Raw genomic sequence first — 21,533 nt, forward strand, 5'->3', positions numbered from 1 at the left:
TGTATTCGGTCAATAGATAGCAGAGCGCAACCTCATTTAAAGCAATGATGTACCGGGCCGCTCACAACCCTACTTAAGATCAGCCTGTAAGATAGTTCTCCCAACCGAGTTCAAATGATCTGTCTGATATGATTCAGATCAACGGGAGATCATTAGCCGTGGCTTTGCTTGTTTTTATTTATTTATTTGCGTAAGACTTCAGCTAGCACACTATAATCGCTGAAGGCAAGATTATTATAAGATGTATTTTCTTTTAACCTTTATTTACCTCGGCAAACGTTTACACTGCAGCATGCAATGTTGTGACAAAGCCCTCCGCCATGTGGTAAGCATTTCCATCTGAAAGTGTGCACAGTGCACCCTACAGTATATTATAAGACATGAGCGATGATAACACAAAGCCTGACTGTCAACGTCTCTACAGCGGCAAGGCTTTGATTGATGGACAATTCATAAACACTGGGGGTTAGCCCGCAGATCATATTAAAGCCATCTATTACGGCCTCTCAGATTGTGCCGCTGGGGTGTCCGCGGACCCATATTAAAGAGAAAAAAGTCATAACCTCATCACACCCCTCCGCTTTCCCCAGCATGGCATCCATTAGCTGCAGATTGACCCTGTGAGCGCTGTGATTAATAATTCAGAACCAAAATGCAGCCCCTCGCCAAACTGCCCCGCCTCCATGCAACCCCCCGCCCACCGCAGCCTCCCGGACCCCCAGTTCGCGCCTCAATGTCTCGGTACCATCACCTCGGCATCACATCTGCCTCTATAATTAATTATCCAGCAGCTGCAGTGGTGCCCGGCTGCCAGGCTATTTCTATAAATACCGTATACTCTACACTTGTGCACTCCCACACGCACATGAGGACGCTCAAACATGCACGCCGCAAACCTGCACATACTGTACGTGTGGTGTCTGCACGCACGCGCACACACACACACATGCGCACACACACACACACACACACACACACACACACACACACGCACACACGTAATGTTATGCAAACATGCAGATGCAGTAGCATACTGTATGTGCACACAACAGTACGTGGCCCATCACAGCTATGCAATATTCAAATTTGATGCTTTTGTAAATCTATTGCCATTGCTGTGAGCCACAGTATTATTTCACGAGGAAAGTTCAGGAGGAGGGCTTTTCACAACCATATATTGATGCTCGGTTGCACGCAGTGCTGCCCACTGAAAATAGCTGATCTACAAGCTCATGACATGTCGCTGTGAAACACACTGTGAGCTTGTCGATAGGCTATTTTCAGGGCCCGACACTGGCACTGGCTAAGTATAAAACAGGCTTAACTGATGCACTGATCCACTTTGCCCGCAGCGGCGTGTCATTTAACCCATTCTGAACTGAGATCAGATTCATACGAGGGTTTCCACCGGACACACACTGGTCTGATGAGCCCATTCTGACCTGAGATCAGATTCTAGAAATGTCAGTCGTTCTTCGATTTTTCAAGAAATAGCAGACCTACAAGCTCGTATCGCGCCACTCGGTGGCGCGATATGAGCTTGTAGATCTGCTATTTTTCAATAGCTAAAGCATAACATGATGCCGACACCAAAATGGGTGCCCGGTCAGAATGGGTTATTACTCGCCGCTCCCCAAAGCCTATTTCTTTCCCAGCGGGAACATTGGGCACATCCAATTTACAGCTGTCCAATCACTAAGCTCCCTGTTTAGTGCATCGGCCGCTGTGCATCTGATCGCCTCGATTCCATCGCTCACATACAGTATGTAGCTACTTCTCCATTCTTCTCCTAAAGTTACAGTATACTGTACAACCGCCCGTCTCCGCAATCTTTCCCTCAGAGTTATATTCAAAACTGCTGCATTGGACCTGTGCATGCACAATGTCACTGCTGCGACAAAACGGATACCAAATATGTTGCACAAGCATCTTAAGCCAGTTTCATAGCTGAAACTTGTATATGAAGCGTTCTCGACACCATTCTCCAGGGGTTGTGATTGCATTGCATTCTCGGTCCTCAGTGTTGCAATAATGAGAAGTTTATGCAGAAATAAAGACTGTACAAAACATGAAACACGGTGCTCTTTACGTGAAACAAACTGATCAGACGAATCTGCTTGAAAGCCACTGTACAAGCCCCCCCCCCCCCCCCCGTAGTGTGCACCCCATTGAACACACTTCTGTCATGAAGGGAAGATGCAGATAAAAGCGAGCGGAACAAGTTTAAATCAGGCTTTTTCCATCCCTTATGGCGACTGAGACACAAAGGCGATACGAGCGAGAGATCTTTCAACATTTTGCACGCTCAACATATCCTCCTCCTCCAGGTGTCTGTCCTGTGTGAACAGTACGTTCCGCTGTCACTGGTGTAAATACCGCAACCTGTGTACACACGACCCCAGCAGCTGTTCCTTCCAGGAGGGCAGGGTCAACGCTTCGGAGGTACGTTTACATGAAGCCACACAGGCACGTTTACACTCTGCCAAGGTCAGACGCAGCTCAAACTGTTCTGCAGTACATCTTAACCCATTAAGAACCCAAGGCCCATTCTCAAAATACCTTCTAAATCCTAACGTTTTTTTTTTTTTAACTAATGTTGATATATCAGCGGTTCTCAAACATTTTCATGTCAAGGACCCCCACAATTATATGTATTTGGCCACGGACCCCCCATCTCAAGATATGTTGTTAAAGGAGAATTCCATACTAAAAGGCTTTCTTACCTTTCTTTGTAGTTGTTACGTCCCCATCAAAGAGGTCCAGGTGTTATTTTGTGCAAAAGCTCCTTATTGGCTATTTCCCCTACCATAAGACCTAAATGAATTGCATTGAATTGAATGGGGCTAGCCGCTATGGGGTGTTGTGCTAATTTGCTTATTTCCATGGCTCAATTTGTTTTTGTGGTATATATCCTCTCTTCATAATGTAAATAATATCCCAAGCGGCACACTTTAATACTTATTTCGATGGAAATAAGCGAATTAGCACAACACCCCATAGCCCCATTCAATTCCCATTCAATTCAATGCAATTCATTGAGGGCTTATGGTAGGGGACGTAACGACTACAAAGAAAGGTAAGAAAGCCTTCTAGCATGGAATTCTCCTTTAAGGGACCCCTAGAAACCACCACAGAAATTTTAAGATTTGTCACAAATGGTCCCGATTTTTCAAAAATAGATCTACAAGCTGATGAATCTAACATGGTTAAAATGGAGTTTGAAGTTTGGATTTGTATAGGAAGGGGGCCACAGCAGCTAAAATGAATATCAAATATCTAAATACAAAATCAAGCAACTGTCTGCGATGCTTACATAAGCCTGAGTAGACGATGAAATGACCAAAACATTTTTTTGAAAGTGAAATATCCTCTTAACTTTACTGTGTAAACCATCCTCCCTCAAAGAGTCTTTAGCATGCATGCTGAAAACATTGAGCAGAAATTAGGTCAGAAAATAGCGTTTAACTTTTATTCCCAGTAATAATGGGCACTAAACATTCCACTTGTACATCATGTATATGTTGTCTCAAACACTAGACTTTATTATTTATTTGTGCTAAAAAGCCATTGTTAAAGTTGTTAGCAGATTATAGGCAGATGGCAAGCATCAGAGGACTTATTAAGTTTTATTTCTTAATTTGTGAGAAGTAATGGCCATATGCTGATGAACTGATTGTGGAGTCATGGTAACCTTTCATAAGGCACACAATTTAATGGTTAATTACTGAATGTAATTACCATTATGTTAATCTTTAAAGGGAGATTTCACTTTCGCATGTTTGGGGTCATTTTAACGTTTACTCAGGCTATTGTGAGCACCCCAGACATTTTTTAAGTTACTTGATTCAAAATGTAGCCCCAAACACGTTTGAAAGTGAAATCTCCCTTTAAAGATTAACATAATGGTATAATTCAATTCATTAATTAACCATTAAATTGTGTCCCTTATGAAAGGTTACCATGACTCCACAATCAGTTCATCAGCATGGGCATTACTTCTCACAACTAGTTGTAAGCTAATTTTTTGTATTATTGTGCATATTACTATTATACATATTATGGTATTTTAGATGAATTAATAATAACAACCCAAAACATTGCTTAGTAAATGTTTCATAGATTGTTAAATGTTAGGCATGTTAATGGTTAAATGGTGGTATTTTAATACATTATCTAACATTTATTCTGCCAGGTAGTCATGCAATAGAAAGCAAAGATCTCCAAAATCGCAGAGAGGAGAGGAAACATTACCTCTAGTGTTACAATAAAATGCAGTGTTTTCAAATGAAACCACTGAACTGACATCAGTGTATAGAAAGAAAGACACAAAATGTGTGTTCATTTGGTGTTTGTGTTTGCGTTGCATCATGTCTGCTTTGGCCGTGTCAGGACTGCCCTCAGCTGCTCCCGTCCGGGGAGATCCTGATCCCAGCGGGCGAGGTGCGACCCATCACCCTGAGGGCCCGCAACCTCCCCCAGCCCCAGTCGGGTCAGCGGGGCTATGAGTGCGTGGTGCACGTCCACGGCGTCAGCCACCGTGTCACGGCACTGCGCTTCAACAGCACCAGCGTGCAGTGCCAGAACAGCTCGGTATGACCCCCTCCAACGCTCCCACAGGGAGCTCTAGCATCTGTCACAGCAGACCTACAGTAGTACAGAACCTATACTAGGAAAGGCATATACATACAGTATACTGCACATCAGTGGAGAAGGAGAAAAAAAAGGAAAACGCCTGAGCTCTGTCATATATACATGGGAGAGGAGAGGAGAGGAGAGGATGCTTTAACCCATTCTGACCTGAGATCAGATTCTAAAAATGTCAGTCGTTCTTCGATTTTTTAAAAAATAGCAGACCTACAAGCTCGTATCGCGCCACTCGGTGGCGCGATATGAGCTTGTAGATCTGCTATTTTTCAATAGCTAAAGCATAACATGATGCCGACACCAAAATGGGTGCCCGGTCAGAATGGGTTAAGTGAAATGTTAAACGCTGAAGATGAAAAACGGGTCTTATATGCCTTTGTCTCATGTTCAGAGGAACATGATAATGTCACACAGGGCGACATCTGCTGTGCTGTAGGTCTTGCCGGCCGCAGCAGTAGAATGTGACGTATGCCCAAGGAGAGGTTCAGATGTGGAGCGGTTATGGTAAACACACTGTAGCGCATTCCCAGCGACTATAGAGGACAGCCACAAAGACTATACAGTATGACATGTCTCACGCAGCTAGTTTTTAATGCAGTCCGCACCTCGCTCACTCCACAATACCACTGAGAGGACTAGCCACTTTTCCCCAGACACGCATGATGGGGCACTCCAGCCCACTTAGACCTGCTTGTTCCCCACATGTCAGCCAGGATAGCGGGGGAGCAGAGCAGACGTCCATGTTAGAAATGACAGGTGGTTAAAAGTCCTTCTGCTGCCCTCTCCTTCCTTCCTCTTTCTCTCCCACTCTTTCTCCATCTTTCTCCACCAAACTGTATTGTCCCACTCTCTTACTGTGTGTGTGTGTGTGTGTGTGTGTGTGTGTGTGTGTGTGTGTGTGTGTGTGTGTGTGTGTGTGTGTGTGTGTGTGTGTGTGTGTGAGGGTGTGTGTGTGTGTGTGTGTGTGTGTGTGTGTGTGTGTGTGTGTGTGTGTGTGTGTGTGTGTGTGTGTGTGTGTGTGTGTGCGCGCGCGCGTGCGTCACTCAAGGTTATGGTAGTTTGGGATTTTTCTTTTTTGTTATCATTTCAGTTTGTTTTAAAGGTATATTCAGTGATTTCACTTAATTCAAATATCACTTATTTTTTTGTTTTGTTGTGATAATCCTCCCTACTATAGAGTGTGCTGGCCATATAAGGAGTTCCTCCCTGTCCCCAGTTAACCCCTGGGGGTCAAAAAACCTTAGGTTTCGTTTTTGACTCTCTATCCTGATTGGACGAAAGGCTGGGTCCCACAGCCAAAAACGAAACCTAAGGTTTTTTGAGTGAAATCACTGAATATATCTTTAATTCATTTTTAGAGTGTATTCGCTAGTTTTAGTTAGTTTTGTATGCACAGTTGCACACAATACAGTTTCAGTTAGTTCTCGTTCTATATTTCTATATTGTAGTTTTTATTTAGTTTAGTTAACGAAAAAGTCTTGTGTTCGTTATTTCGTTTTCGCTTTTGTTAACTATAATAACATCCTCTCTCTCTCTCTCTCTCTCTCTCTCTCTCTCTCTCTCTGGACAACTTTTCTCTCTCTCCTCTGAACCCCAACCCATTCTTCTCCTCTCCCCTCCCAGTACATCTACGAGGGCGCGAAGGTCAGCGACCTGGCGGTGGACCTCTCCATCGTATGGAACGGCAATTTCATCATCGACAACCCAGAGAAGATTAAAGGTACAGTACTGCTGCCGTCCATCACGGCCTGGGCCAGTGAGCTGTCACTTTACAGAGATGAGGCACTTCAAGGCTCCCACAGGGACTGGACAGAAAGTTCACAACAGCAGGTGCAACTGATTGAAACGATATTTAAAGACTTAATGTTGCTCATGCAAGCTACTTTTTATTATGATTATATATCAACAAATCGACGTGAAAAGGTTTCAATCGATTTTTTTATTATAATTATCTTTTTATTATGCCTGAAGAAAGAAACATTGCCAGTTCGTAAAGTAGACGGTGTGCGGGTCTTTGTGCACTTTATGTGCATTATTTCTGAATACATTGAGCCCTGCCTACGCACCCGCCTCAGAGCATACAGGTGTGCATAAGACTTTGTTGCCTATTATAATATAATTTGAAATATCAATTTCACAATATAATACCGTAAGCCTTTACTATAATGGACTGCCCTGGGTTATACTTTAGTGTAATGGTGATGTGCAAAAAATAGCAAAGATAGCTATTGTTATACAAGCTCACGACGTGTCACATCACGACGCACTGTGAGCTTGTAGATCGGCTATTTACTTGTGTATGGGAAGACATTAATGTATTAAATCATAAAAGGATGAAATAAGGAGATATGAGGTTTCTGCCCCACAGCGACAATATTCTTGTTCAAGGGTTCCTCCACAGTACTTGCTCCAGGGCGGGGGGGGGGGGGGGGTATTTCTCTTTGATGATGGGCTGTTGTGCTCCCAAATATACAGTATATTCAACAACAGTGGTTCTCAAATCGGGTCCTTGGATGGGGTAAAAAAAATAAAAATAAATGGCAGATATACAAGCTCACAGCATGACACTTTGTGCTGCACTGCACTATCTGCTATATTATTTATGTTTTGAAAGAATCTTGAAAGTGTTTAAAAAAACATTTCTTTTCTTCTGGGGGTCCCAACATTTTCAGATGGGGGGGTCCTTTGAGAACCACTGCCTGTTCAATAACACCAATGGCGCGTGTGTGTGTGTCAAATGAATCAGATTGTCAATAGAATGCGGGTTTGACTCGGTTGCAGTGCACCTCTACAAGTGCAGCGCTCAGAGGGACAGCTGTGGCATGTGCCTGCGTGCAGAGAGGAAGTTCCAGTGTGGCTGGTGCGGCGGCGAGGGCCGTTGCACCATGAAGCAGCACTGCCCGCCCATCTCCCCCTACGCCAGCCGCTGGCTGGACCTGTCTGTCAGCAACGTCAAGTGCACCAATCCACGCATCAACGAGGTTAGTTTGGTTCCTCAGTCCAGTCCGGGGTTTATCAAACTGACGATATAGAGATCTATAGAGCCAGTCGGTCTGTAGTTAGTCAATCAGCCACTGTCAGCAAAGCGAGCACTTAGACGTACAGTGAAAGCTAATTAAGCACACTTTATGTATAGCAAATATGAGAGTGTAAAAATAATGTCATTGTCATTCATTTGCCTGGTGGCTACTCGCCTTTCGCGTCTACACGAATCCTTTCTCATTTAGAACACGTGGGTGTGTAGAGAGGACAAAAATATTCTAGTGATTATGCCAAAAATAATTAGTGAAATGTAAAATAAAATATGAGGCCTAAGTGTCTGCTTATATTAGCAGCAGCCCACTAGTAAACCCAGCATTATTCATCAGCACATTTCACATGCACACAGTGTGCTGTGTGGGCCTGGCTGTAAACAAGTTCTTGAGCTTAGTCCAGTTACCCTGGGTAAACATAGTACCTTTCCTTTCCTTTTTGCTGCTACACTCCATACGTTTCACACAACAAATACCATCACGTCGAAATTTGTGTTCTTTTACCAGAGACTGCCAGTCGCAAGTTCTTCACAAACCACTTGAACCTCCCCAAAAGCAGCTAAAACAAATTCAACCTGTTTAAGGGGAAGGTGGCTGTGTATCTCTTATACATGTCACAAAGTACCCGCTCGTCCTCTTGAAGGAGGCACAGCGGGTCAGACACAGGGGAGGCGAGGCTTCCTCACTTCAAAGAGCCGCAAGCCTTTGAAGTTCCCTGTCACATTAGTAGCATTTGTGAAGACACCGCGGCAGCAGTAGAAGGAAGAAGGGTGCCTGGAGCTCCAGGGATATAGAGGACCAGTGTTGGTCTGGGATATCGCTCTGGCAGGTTGAACCTTTTAAGCCCTACACTATGAACTTTGACGTTCAATGAATAGTGGAAATGGCCGACTCACGTGTGTTGTGAGCTTCATAATTATATTGACTCTGCCTATAATTACGTGCCAAAAATGAGCACACCGTGTTGAAAGTGGTTAATTATAAAGTGGTATAATTCAGTAAAGTGAATCACTGTTGGGTGATCAGGGCAGTTTTCTTTCTTTCTTTCTTTCTTTCTTTCTTTCCTTAAGCAGCAATTATATACAATTATATACACCCTCCCCCCACCCCACAAACACACAGTTGTGGCATGCACACTCATGCATACATAACGCAACTCTCATGCACGCATGCACATTCATAGGATCACAAAAGGAAATAAGCTCTCGAGGTTTATATTGTATCCTTTTGACAGATATGTACAATTAATTTGTATGCATATGCATTTTGCCAATCAATCAATCAATCAATCTTCGTATGGCTGCCAATACCAATGCACTAGAAGAGTTTAGCTGTGGCACATGTTGAAATTACTTTCACCTGTGCAACATCCGATTCTCATGTACATAATTCAGTAAAGTGAATTCAAAACATTCGTAAATTATATGAATGGAACGGTGGTTCTCAAAGTGGGGTCCAGAGAGAGACCCTCATTGGTCATTGAGGGGGTTCCAAATGGATCCTTTACAGGCCTGCAACTCTGAGAGTGTACAAATGGTTCCAATTGGTTACATTTCTACACTCGGAGCGTTATGGGGCTCCTTGAAATTAAATGGTTTGAGAAGCACATTCAGAAATGCCCATTCAGATCAGAAATGAGTGTATATAAGTGTTTAAAGTTACATGATCTCATTATATCTCCGTCCTCTCCGTCCAACCCTCCAGGTCAGCCCGGTGTCAGGGCCCCCAGAAGAGGACGCTGGTCACCATCCAGGGTCTGAACTTGGGGCTGTCGTTCTCTGAGCTGGAAGGCAACGTGGAGGTGGCGGGGGTGCAGTGCACCCCGCAGGAGGAAGGATACATCACTGCAGAACGGTAAGAGAGCCACCCCGCATCCATACTCTAGCCCATTCTGACCTGAGATCAGATTCTAAAAATGTCTTCTACATCCTGACAGTTTTCTGAAAAAGCTATGTTTCTATGTCAGTCGTTCTTCGATTTTTCAAAAATAGCAGACCTACAAGCTCGTATCGCGCCACTCGGTGGCGCGATATGAGCTTGTAGATCTGCTATTTTTCAATAGCTAAAGCATAACATGATGCCAACACCAAAATGGGTTCCCGTCCTGAATGGGCTAGTCTATACCAGTGGTTCCCAAAGTGGGGTCCGGGGACCCCCAGGGGTCCTTGAGGGAGTTCCAGGGGGTCCCCAGCTAAATGATAGTTTGGAACCAAATGAACCCTTATGGGTCTGTAACTCTGAGTGTACAAATGGAAAGAGTTCAAATTAGCATTGGTTTTACAATATAAATTGGGGTCTCAGAGATAGAAATGCCATTAAATGGGGGTCCGTATAGACTAATCCATGTCAAACTGGGGGTCCTTGAAATTAAACGGGTTGAGAATCACTGCTAGAGCAGTACAAATCTTCTCTTATGGGCTTATTGGGGTCCCTGGCATATCTTTTCAAATGGGGGTCCGCGGGCTAACTAGTGTCAATTTGGGGGTCCTTGACATGAACAAGTTTGGGAACCACTGCTCTATACTCCATGCAGACACAGTCACTCAGTGGTGAAAATCAACTAAGTACATTTACTCAAATATGGTACTTTTACTCCACTACAATTATTTGAAACCTTTGGTTACCGGCAGTTACCCGTATTGTCCCGAATATAAGACGACTCTAATTATAAGACGACCCCCATTTTTCAAGATTTATTTGTGGAAAATTAACATTGAATGTCAAATAGTCTAGACTCTAGGCCCCCGATTATAAAACTATAATAATTATAATAGGATATTTCCATTGGAGATCTTATATTCAGGCCAATAAGGTACTTTGTCGATTTTGATAATAACGACGACTAAGATTAGCAAGTAAGAAAGAGATAAAAGCAATAAACACTAAAAACAAGAGTTGATGCGGTTTACGTGGGGTAATAAAACATACATTACCCACATACATTATTTCCACATTGCAGCATCGATTTAAGTAAAACATTTGAGTACTTTTTTCACCACTGTCGGGTGGAAACCATTTATGGAAAAACTAAATCCAATATATTTATTAGTCACAAGCTCTTTTCAGTGTTCAATATGTATAAAGCCCACAGATACACTTAAATTACACAACATTGTGCGATGCACCGCCTTGTGAGCTTGTCAATCAGGGTATTTTTGCTACTTTTGTACAGAATTCATTTACGAAACAACATTAAAAGAGTATGGTTATACTGTATACAAGGTTTCTGCCTGGCAGCAACCAATATGCTGTTTGCAAAAAATAATAATAAAAAGGCAAGCACCCACTGGCATGGACGTAGACATGCACAAGATTTTACTCTACTTACTTTCTTTTCTTTTTCATTCTCTCTGTCTCTCTCTTTAGACATAGTATGCGCACGCACGCACAAACACACACACCTGCACGCTCTTTCATAAATAAGCCTAGTCCAATAATGCCTTAGGATTATGCATGAAGGCGTATAGTTTGTGCCGCTGTATGTTATAGCAGGGCAGCACTAAGGGAAGCGCCAGTCTTTGTGTTGTCATCCTTTCTCTGCATGCGACTGCACAGCTGTAATTGAAATGCGCCTCGTGTCGCTGACTTGGGGGACAATCTGTTAGCCATGTGTTTTACTCACAGCCATGTAATGTGATTGGGTGCCCGTTGGCCGCAGGGACTTTATTTATATCCTCGTATAAGGAAGGCAAGAGAAGGGGGAACATGCCAGCGCGGAAAATTGGAAAACTCTCACGATGAAGAAAGAGGCAGGGGTAAGCAAGTGGAGCGGGATGCTCCCATTGTATGAGCAGGAGGTGAAGAGGTGCGCGTGGCGAGCGTCGCGTCGCTGCGGAGGCCATTCATTTGGGTTGCACAGCGAGGGCTTTAAAACATGGCATTACAGCTGTTTCCACCATTAATTTCGTAGCAGGGTCAGTTGCTATAATGACTTATTCATGGGCCACTTTATCTTATTGACCTGACAGGCAATACTGATTTATTGAAGGAGCCGCGCAGTTGTCATGGCAACGGGAGGTAATGGTGGGTGGCAACCGTGCCGCCGTTGGGGAGGAGAGCAGTTTATCATTTGTGTTATATTGCTGTTATAGGTTTTCCATTTGGAAGAAAGATGGCCCTCCGTATTGACCCGCAACTTCTATGAAAGTCTGCCTCAATCACATTGGGTGCCGGGAGAGACCAGCCTCCCTGATATTGATAAGAAAATGTGATACAGTATAGTGATTATTCTGGGGATCACTGTGTCTGTGTGTGTGTGTGTGCGTGCGTGCGCGTGCGTGCGTTTTTCTGCATGTATGTGTGTCAGGATTGTATGTGAGATGGCTGCTGCGCCACTGGAGAGCCCCCCAGGGCCCGTCCAGCTGTGTGTTGGAGAATGCCGACCAGAACTACGCACTCAGTCCTCCCAGCTCTACTCCTTTGTGGTAAAGACAACTCTCTTTTCAATTGTGTATTTATTCTAAAAAATGACACTGAATCACCTGTTAACTGGAGCTGGAGATGAAGGTTCAAGCTTTATTTCTCGGTTTAAACGAATTATCAGTAAGCTTGTTTCTTTATTATAAATCGAATTTAAATATATATTTTTTACTTTGATTAATCTTATTAACCCATTCTGACCGGGCACCCATTTTGGTGTTGGCATCATGTTATGCTTTAGCTATTGAAAAATAGCAGATCTACAAGCTCATATCGCGCCACCGAGTGGCGCGATACGAGCTTGTAGGTCTGCTATTTTTTTTAAATCGAAGAGCGACTGACATTTTTTAAATCTGATCTCAGGTCAGAATGGGTTCATCAGACCAGTGTGTGTCCGGCGGAAACCTCGTATGAATCTGATCTCGGGTCAGAATGGGTTAAAGACTATGTCTAAAAGAAACATCTAAAAGAAGAACCATGTGCTCCACTGCTTTTGACAGACAGACAGACAGACAGACAGCTTTGTTTTAAATCACTGTAGAATAAGGCTGTATAAGTTGAAGTAGACATACTTTGTACTGTATGGGACTGTGTTGAAAGAAACATTGATGAGTGTTGGATCCCCCTCTCCAGACCCCGTCCATGCTGGCACTCACCCCAGGCAGAGGGCCTGAGTCTGGCGGCACCAAGGTCACCATTGTGGGGGAGAACCTGGGCGCGGGGAGCACTGTCAATGTTCTCTTTGGCAATCAGACTTGTGAACTCTACAGGTGAGTCGTTACCTTAACCCATTCTGACCCGAGATCAGATTCATACGAGGTTTCCGCCGGACACACACTGGTCTGATGAACCCATTCTGACCTGAGATCAGATTCTAAAAATGTCAGTCGTTCTTCGATTTTTCAAAAATAGCAGACCTACAAGCTCGTATCGCGCCACTCGGTGGCGCGATATGAGCTTGTAGATCTGCTATTTTTCAATAGCTAAAGCATAACATGATGCCGACACCAAAATGGGTGCCCGGTCAGAATGGGTTAATGGTTGAAGACGGTGGTACACTGTGTAAAGTTATGCTGCAACATGATGTGTTATGAGCTTGTATCTATTGCATTTTAAAATAAATCTTGAAAATATTTTGAACATAATCATTTTAACAATGCAAATCTTCTAAGCAGAAAATATTTTCAGATTGGGGGTCTGTGGCCAAATACATGTGGGGGTCCTTAATTGACATGAAAACGTTTGAGAACCATGAACTATTTCCTACAATGGCATATTCAAATATTCACATGCCCAGTGTAGACGGCAGCACAGTGTTGCTGTGGTATTTGTGATCTTTTCAGGCGACTTGTTTTCCTTTTTGAACATTGCAGAGAACTGTTCACTTCACTGAGCAGGACGTTTTGCACCACTAGCCCCAGAATTTTGATCGTATCACTTGGGGCGGCGGTGGCTCAGGGGTAGAGTGCCTGGATGGTAACCGTAAGGTTGCCAGTTCGAACCCGGGCTCCCCCAGAGTTACTGTCGAAGTGTCCTTGAGCAAGACACTGAACCCCTAATTGCTCCCGATGTGCTAGTTGGTGCCTTGCATGGTTTCCGCTGCCATCGGTGTATGAATGTGTGTGTGAATGGGTGAATGTAATGCACAATCTCTGTAAAGCGCCTTGGATAAAGGCGCTATATAAATGCACCATTTACCATTTTACAGCGTTTATATCACAGACCTCTATTTGAAAATATGATGTGTGCCAGGCAGGGACCTGCATAAGAAAAGATTAGTCTTGATTAGTCAAAATGTTTTGATAATAGCAGATCTACAAGCTAAAATAAATACTTAGGCGTGACTTTAAACTGTTCCTCGTTTTGCTGGGGACCCCCTGGAAATCCATCAAGAACCACTGGGGGTCCCCAGACCCCACTCTGAGAACCTATGAAGATCCTGTCCCTCAAAGTAGTAGGCACAGGTGGCTTCCTTTTGAAATGAAAGTAGTGGGCATTTTATACCATTAACCATATAACCTTCTATACTTGAATCTGATCTGGGTTCAGTTGGCAATGTACCTGGTCTGCTCTCGTTTTCCTTCTACATCAAATCTCTTCACCAGAATAGCCAATCTACAGGGTCACGACGCGTCACAGCGCTGTGAGCTTGTAGATTGGCTATTTGTGGCGAATATTCCCTCAAGACATAATTGGGGGCTTCAACAGGTTAACTTAACCCATTCTGACCGGGCACCCATTTTGGTGTTGGCATCATGTTATGCTTTAGCTATTTTTGAAAAAAAATCGAAGAACGACTGACATTTTTTTAATCTGATCTCAGGTCAGAATGGGTTAAATCAGACCAGTGTGTGTCCAGTGGAAACCTTGTATGAATCTGATCTCAGGTCAGAATGGGGGGCATCTTACTTGTCTGGACTCCCTTATCAAAAAGCCACTGAGCACGTCTCACGGGGAGGCTTTGTATTGGTTATTGACTTGGCGGGCGGGAATGGCCCAAGTTCAGATCGTTGGCGTAATTATTTCCATCTCTTGTCATTATCTCTAGCAGTGCTGTCAATGATGGCAGAGAAAATAAAGGGGCCGAGCAGGGTGCCACCACGCCCCCCCCCCCTGAAAATTGCTCACGGTCTGATAATGTGTCCTGATAACCCTGCAGCCCCTCTCCCCGCAGTAGATCACAAAGAGCCGGTCTTAACCATTCAAACATCCTGTGAAAATGGCTGATCCACAGAGCTCAGAGCTTTTATATCGACCATTTTTTCAGCGAAGAGATTTGGTGGAGAGGGGGGAAAAAGGAGGAGGGCCAAGTAGACCCCCGGGGACTCCGTTCGACAAAGTATAGAGGCTTGAAAGTGGTTATGCCCGGTTAAGTTCGGTCATTTTTATAATCGAATGTGTGATTGTAATGTCAGGCTTAAACTTGACACGGCATTATAGCCTCGTCGTCGATATGAGCTGCACAAAGACGTCTCTATTCATAGGAGCATTCATTTCATGCAATTAACCATAGATGAAGGAAACTATCACGATAGCAAGTAGTGATTGAGGGGGTGAAACCTCTGGGGGCCGGTATTGTTCTGGCCGTATTTATAGAAATCTATTTAAGGATCAAAAAAACGGTTGACATCATAGTCAGGAGGGTGATGTGAAGAAGCCATTAGCTCCATAGAGGACTCTCTAATTACACTGTTCCATCCCTATAATGGTGTCTGAGGTGAGCATGACTCAGGACTAGCCTGTAATAATATTAATGAATGCTCAGCCCTTATGGTAATGTGCTGCACGTATTGTAGCTCATAGTCGTGCATAAATGCCTCCGCGGTATAGAGTGGGCCGCCGGGCCGGGCCGACAGAATCGGAATCTAAATGACAGAGTTGGTATTTCTGACAGGAGGAGGAGAGTAGTGGACAACGTACTCAACCCACGTACTTGAAGTATTGACCAGTATTGAAGTATTGACCAGATCAGACTATTCAAAGTGGGTTTGTAAGCGGCCTTTGGAAATGAATATTCCACACCGAAGTTCCAGACTGCATTAATCTGACCATGTCAGGCTAGACACTCGACATAGTCGAGTCAGAAGTACAATATTTGTGGAGTGAAAATCATTAGCTCCCCAAAACACTGATACTTAAGTATACTTAAAAGAATCACACCCGTGTGAAGTGAGGCTCTCGTATCATCGTACATCATCATGCAGACACATTCCAGCCAATCAGATTTTGCGTTCTCACCTTCGTCATCAATGTTTGTGTTACGCAAATGTTTGTGTTTACACAAACACTAAAAATGTTCCATTCATTGTCAATGGCATTTAATGTTTGTTGTTATTTGGGTTACATACACCAAAAGCTGGACATAGGAGGGGCTATCGCCCCTCAAAAATCACACTGGGGGGGGGGGGGGGGGGGGCGCTCTTATCATCATACATCACATTCCGTTCTCACTTCTCAGCCAATCAAATCTTAAGTAAATGTTCTTTGTTACTGTCCACCACTGCAGGAGGACCATGTCGGAGATTGTGTGTTTCTCTGCGCCATCCGTGATGGGTGCCGGGGTGGTGCCGGTCACACTCAGTGTTGACCGGGCCACACTGCCAGGGAGTCTGACCTTTGAGTACATCGAAGACCCCACAGTCCAGCGCATTGAACCCCAGTGGAGCATCACCAGGTATAACCATGTATACACAATTACAATTTACAATTGAATTTAGGCATTTAGCAGACGCTCTTAATCCAGAGCGACTTACATTAAGCAAGAACAAAAAAAGCATGGCAATACATCGCATGCATTAAAAAGTGGTTTTCATGAAACATGCATAAGCTAAGAACGTAACAGTGGAATATCTATATAATAACTATGCATATATACTGTGCTAAGTGCTATGTCTTTTTTTTTAATGTCGCCTTTATTTTTTATGGAGGGACAGACAGTAGGCTGACAGGAAATGGGGAGAGAGATAGGGGGGGGTGACATGCAGTAAAGGCCGTCGGGATCGGGAGTCGAACCCGCGGCACACTGCCTAAAGCGCTATGTCTACATAAAATGCTATTCTAGTGTTGTTTACATAGAATGCTATGAGTCTGCATAAAATGCTATCTAAGTCAATATAACTCCAATATATAAATTATTTTTTATTATGTTTGGGAGAGTGGTGCTAGCCACTCCTATAGTCTGTCCCTGTGTCCGTCCGAGTACAGTCTGTAAGTCTGAGTACAGCCACACACACACACACACAGAGGCCAGGGAGGAGAGCTTGTACAGTACAGTACAGTACAGTACAGTACAGTACAGTACAGTACAGTACAGTACAGTACAGTACAGTACAGTACAGTACAGTACAGTACAGTACAGTACAGTACAGTACAGTACAGTACAGTACAGTACAGTACAGTGCAACCTTGGGTATGGGTGCCAACACTGGCACAGGGGAGGGTGATCACTGGCACACTGGCATAAGTGTGAGAGAGAAGGTTTTTCCTTTAAAATTAAATATTACAAAAAAGTCCAGTCAGTTGTACATTCACATGTACAAATCACATCTTGCACATAATTGTACATTCATTCAAACTCCTAACTCATGACTGGGGAGGGATTAGGTGGGTTATTATTAATGATCATTCATCCTGAAAATATTTCTAAGCTATGTGTATCCTACAGCATATGGACAATCAAAATCAGTTGGGAATATTTAATTTTGATGTGATGTCATTCTGTATGGGAACCCCTTTTGGTGTTTTAACTAAGCATTATGTTATACTTTAGCTGAAAGAAATAGCAGACCTACAAGCTCGTAGCGCGCCACTCGATGGCACGCTACGAGCTTGTAGGTCTGCTATTTCTTTTTAATCGTAAAAATGCGGCACAACTCTTTGAATATATATTCTTTCAGAGCGAACGTTTTTTTTATTTTGAGGTCAGGCCTAAATGGGTTATATATGGCACACTGACTATCACGAAAATGAAAACATGGCACTTCATGAGAAAGAGTTTACAGACCCCTGCAGTCACTCAGCTCAGACGGGATCTGATTTTCAGCTTTTAGTGGTAGTCAATGAGAGAGAGAGAGAGAGATGGGAAACAGGGAGAGAGTATAGGAGTGACTTTTAGTGGTAGTCAATGAGAGAGAGAGAGAGAGAGATGGGAAACAGGGAGAGAGTATAGGAGTGACTTTTAGTGGTAGTCAATGAGAGAGAGAGAGAGATGGGAAACAGGGGGAGAGTATAGGAGTGACTTGCAACAAATAGTCCAACCTGGCCCGGAGCCAAAGCGGAGACTCGCTTGTCAGGCAATAATGTGGCATCCGACCTAACCATACGGCTATCAGGTCACCGCCAGGTACTCCATTGGATCCCGGAGGCGTGTTTGCACATATGGCCACATTGATTAGTGCCACAGCGGTCCGACCCAGGAGAGTGTCTGAAAATCTATTGAATTTACTCCACTTTTCAGTGCCTGAAGCTATAGTTTGGGATAACACCACCCATCTGGTAGTCCAAACAAACATCAAGCATGATACTTTGTTTGCAAATACTCTTTGACCCTGCAGGCCTGGAGCCAGCGATTTAGCATATCTCTGGCCACGTGGTGCAGTGTCTCATGGGAAGCACTTCAGATAGACGGCATTACAGCAACATTAACATAAGCGGATTGTGGGTTTCTCAAATGGAAGACTTCTTTTCACAGGCATATAAGCTGATAAAGCTGTATATTTATTATTTTTGAGGGGCGCTAGCCCCTCCTATATACACAGGTTTAATGTCTGTCTTTAGTTCAAAGTTTGTTTAGTAAACGCATTGACAATGAAGGGAAAATGTACATCATAATGTGTCGTTTATGTCATATTCTCTCATTATTAATGGCGTTTAATGTTTGTGTTGGCACCGTTTGTTTCACTTCACCATTACGTCACCTGTTAGACTTTAATATATTAGCGCCCCTCACTTTTTACGTTGGCTCAGTTTCCACTTAATTTTGTGTGCAGTGGGTGCATAGTCTGTCTTCTCTCTGGAGACAGGTCTGCCTATGAGAGCCTTTCTCGATCGCAAGACTGCCTTACCTACTACCTAGTTAAGATTTGTCTTTGATTTGGGTCAGCCACGGTGCTCAGGTATTCTGCTGTTTAGGGCCAGATAGCATTCTAGTTTACTCTGCTTTTGTGTTGCCTCTTTCCAATGTGCCCCTGTCGCACAACAGTGTCCTATACAGGAAATAGCAGATCTACAAGCTCACAGATCGCTGCAATGCAATGTAAGCTTGTACACTGGTCAGTCTTTTTCCTCTTTCTGGAGGTGCAATCACAGCTCTCATCATACTGTACATGTGTATGGACTATGGAGGATCCCATTTGGCCCCTTCAGCACAGCTCTCATCATACATGTGTATGGAGGATCCCATTTGGCCCCTTCAGTTTAAAGGCAGCCTTTGAAGTATGAGAAGGGAAGGATTGGAGCTCTGTCAAGCCTGCTACTGTAGACAGACCAGCTTTCTCTCTGCTTGCCCAATATCTCTCTCTCTCTCTCTCTCTCTCTCTCTCTCTCTCTCTCTCTCTCTCTCTCTCTCTCTTCCATATCAATCTTTATCTGCTTTGTTTCTCTCCCTCTCCCTCTCCTCTCCCTCTCCTCTCCCTCTCCCTCTCCCTCTCCCCTCTCCCTCTCCCTCTCCTCCCTCTCCCTCTCCTCTCTCCTCTCTCTCTCTCCTCTCCCTCTCTCTCTCTCCTCTCCCTCTCTCCCTCTCCCTCTCCCTCTCCCTCTCCTCTCCTCCCTCTCCCTCTCCTCTCTCTCTCTCTCTCTCTCCTCTCCCTCTCCCTCTCCCTCTCCCTCTCTCTCTCTCTCTCTCTCTCTCTCTCTCTCTCTCTCTCTCTCTCTCTCTCTCTCTCTCTCTCTCTCTCTCTCTCTCTCTCCCTCTCCCTCTCCCTCTCCCTCTCCCTCCCTCTGTCTGTCTGTCTGTCTCTCTCTTCAATCCCTCATTAAGACCTTTCTCTGGGCTTCCCGCTGCAACACAGGTGATTTGAGGACCAGAGAGAGAGGGCTGTTTATTTGAATCACATCTAACAGTGATATGTAAACAAGCAGCACCTGTATTCATGCTATGCCAGCCTTGCAATGCTTTGCGGCTGAATATATAACAGCAACCAGCTGGTATAGCCGTTTGATCTGGTTCCTCTTACACAATAACAAAGAGTTACAGTAACAGTCCTGCCAGCTCTGGACGCCCCAAACGCACGCAGCTCCTAGGGAAATTGTTTGAATTTCTGCAGCTAAAATGCACTGATTTCTCTGTGGTCATAATTCTAATGCAATTACAGAGGAACAGCGGTTAGTTTTGTGTGTGTGTGTGTGTGTATGTGTGCGTGCGTGCGTGCGTGCGTGCGTGCGTGCGTGCGTGCGCGAAGGCATGCACATGCATACTTGTATGCGTGCAAGTGCAACTAATGTACCTGTATATTGATCATTTGCCGCTTCCTTGGCCACACCACTCTTGAATAATGCACATGATTATATCCACAGTGTGCTAACACACATTCTCCAGTAGTTCTTGCCATTAGTGTGACAACATAATCCGTTACAACCCCTCCCCCAGTGGACACACCACTCTGACAGTGACGGGCACCAACCTGGACGTGGTACAGGAGCCTCGGGTCAGAGTCAAGTACGCCGGCCACGAATCTGTCAACGTGAGTATCAAGCGCGTTTCTGCCCACAGACTTTTGCTCAAGCTGAATCACAGTGACAGCTATATTAGTAAATGTGTTCTTAGTCGCATACAGTATAAGTGCTTGTGAGTGTGCACAGTCATCTGTGAAATGCCGAATTGAATTGGATTGTGTGAATGCATTTCTGTTTAAGTGTTTTGGTGTGGATATGGAAGGCTTCTTGAGTGCATCACTCAATGACTTATTGCCTTATTATTCCTCATGTTTTGAACACACATTTGCTATTTACATGTACAGTAAGAGAGTTCACTTACTGTTCATATTGTTCTTCCTGTAGTCTTTGTGAGTATTACATTTTCAATAGCTCCTTTGTCACATTGCCGTACTTAATTAAAACAACTTCATTTGATTGATTTCTCCTCAGGTATGCAAGGTGCTGAATACCACGACCATCAGTTGCTTTGCCCCCTCGCTGAAGGCAGACTACACGCCAGACCAGGACACGGTGAAGCACGTGGATGAGTTTGGATTCGTCTTCAACAACGTCCAAGCCCTGCTAACCTATAACAACACGAGCTTCATCTATTACCCCAACCCCCACCTGGAGCCTCTCAGCCTTACTGGAGTCCTGGAGCAGAAACCCGGCTCGCCCATCATACTCAAGGTATAAGTTAAAGAAGACTAAAGACACTTGACTTGCTGTTCCTTTTTTAATGGTGCTAATAATAGGTTTTTTTTGTATCTCTAGTGGCAGGAATAATGTGGCAGGAATAATGTATGTCCATCTGTCTATGTACAACAATGGAGGTCTCCTTAGAATATTCAACGTATCTTTACTTAACCCGTTAACCGTGTATGTATTTGTGTTTTGTTGCTCTGTGAAGCACCTTGACCTGTTGGTTGAGCGCTCGCTTAATTAAAAAAAACATGACCTCACTGCAGGGACGTAACTTGGTGCCATCAGCGTCCGGCGGAGCTCGGCTGAATTACACCGTATGGATTGGAGACACACCCTGTACCCTCACCGTCTCTGACACCCAGCTGCTCTGTGAGCCACCCAACCTCACCGGACAACACAAAGTCCTGGTCAGTCCGTCCTGTCTGTCATTGCCCTGCTTTCTGTCTGACCATAGCCTGATTTTGGGGCCGTGTACACCACAACGTTTTTTAAACACAAACAGAAGACACAGTGCAACACATGCACCAAAAAAAGACACTTGATTCTGAACCATATTGTCTATTGTCTCTATTTCCGCCTGTTTGTGCGTCACCAGGTATA

The 21,533-nt window shown here is 44.2% G+C and overlaps 1 protein-coding gene across 1 annotated transcript in view; it reads left to right on the forward strand.

The window, feature by feature from the left end:
* Nucleotides 1-21,533, forward strand: part of LOC310863236 (plexin-A2-like) — a 103,275-nt gene that overhangs the window by 56,802 nt on the left and 24,940 nt on the right. The window contains 12 exon segments of the mRNA XM_083771431.1: nt 2,328-2,442; nt 4,390-4,590; nt 6,268-6,364; nt 7,426-7,625; nt 9,381-9,406; nt 9,408-9,530; nt 11,983-12,100; nt 12,729-12,865; nt 16,102-16,269; nt 20,182-20,275; nt 20,679-20,918; nt 21,197-21,340. Of these exon segments, the coding sequence (XP_083627557.1) occupies nt 2,328-2,442; nt 4,390-4,590; nt 6,268-6,364; nt 7,426-7,625; nt 9,381-9,406; nt 9,408-9,530; nt 11,983-12,100; nt 12,729-12,865; nt 16,102-16,269; nt 20,182-20,275; nt 20,679-20,918; nt 21,197-21,340 (1,663 nt within the window).

The sequence above is a fragment of the Protomyctophum parallelum genome, assembly GCF_964188405.1.
Source record: "Protomyctophum parallelum genome assembly, chromosome: 8".
NCBI classification, from domain to species: domain Eukaryota; kingdom Metazoa; phylum Chordata; class Actinopteri; order Myctophiformes; family Myctophidae; genus Protomyctophum; species Protomyctophum parallelum.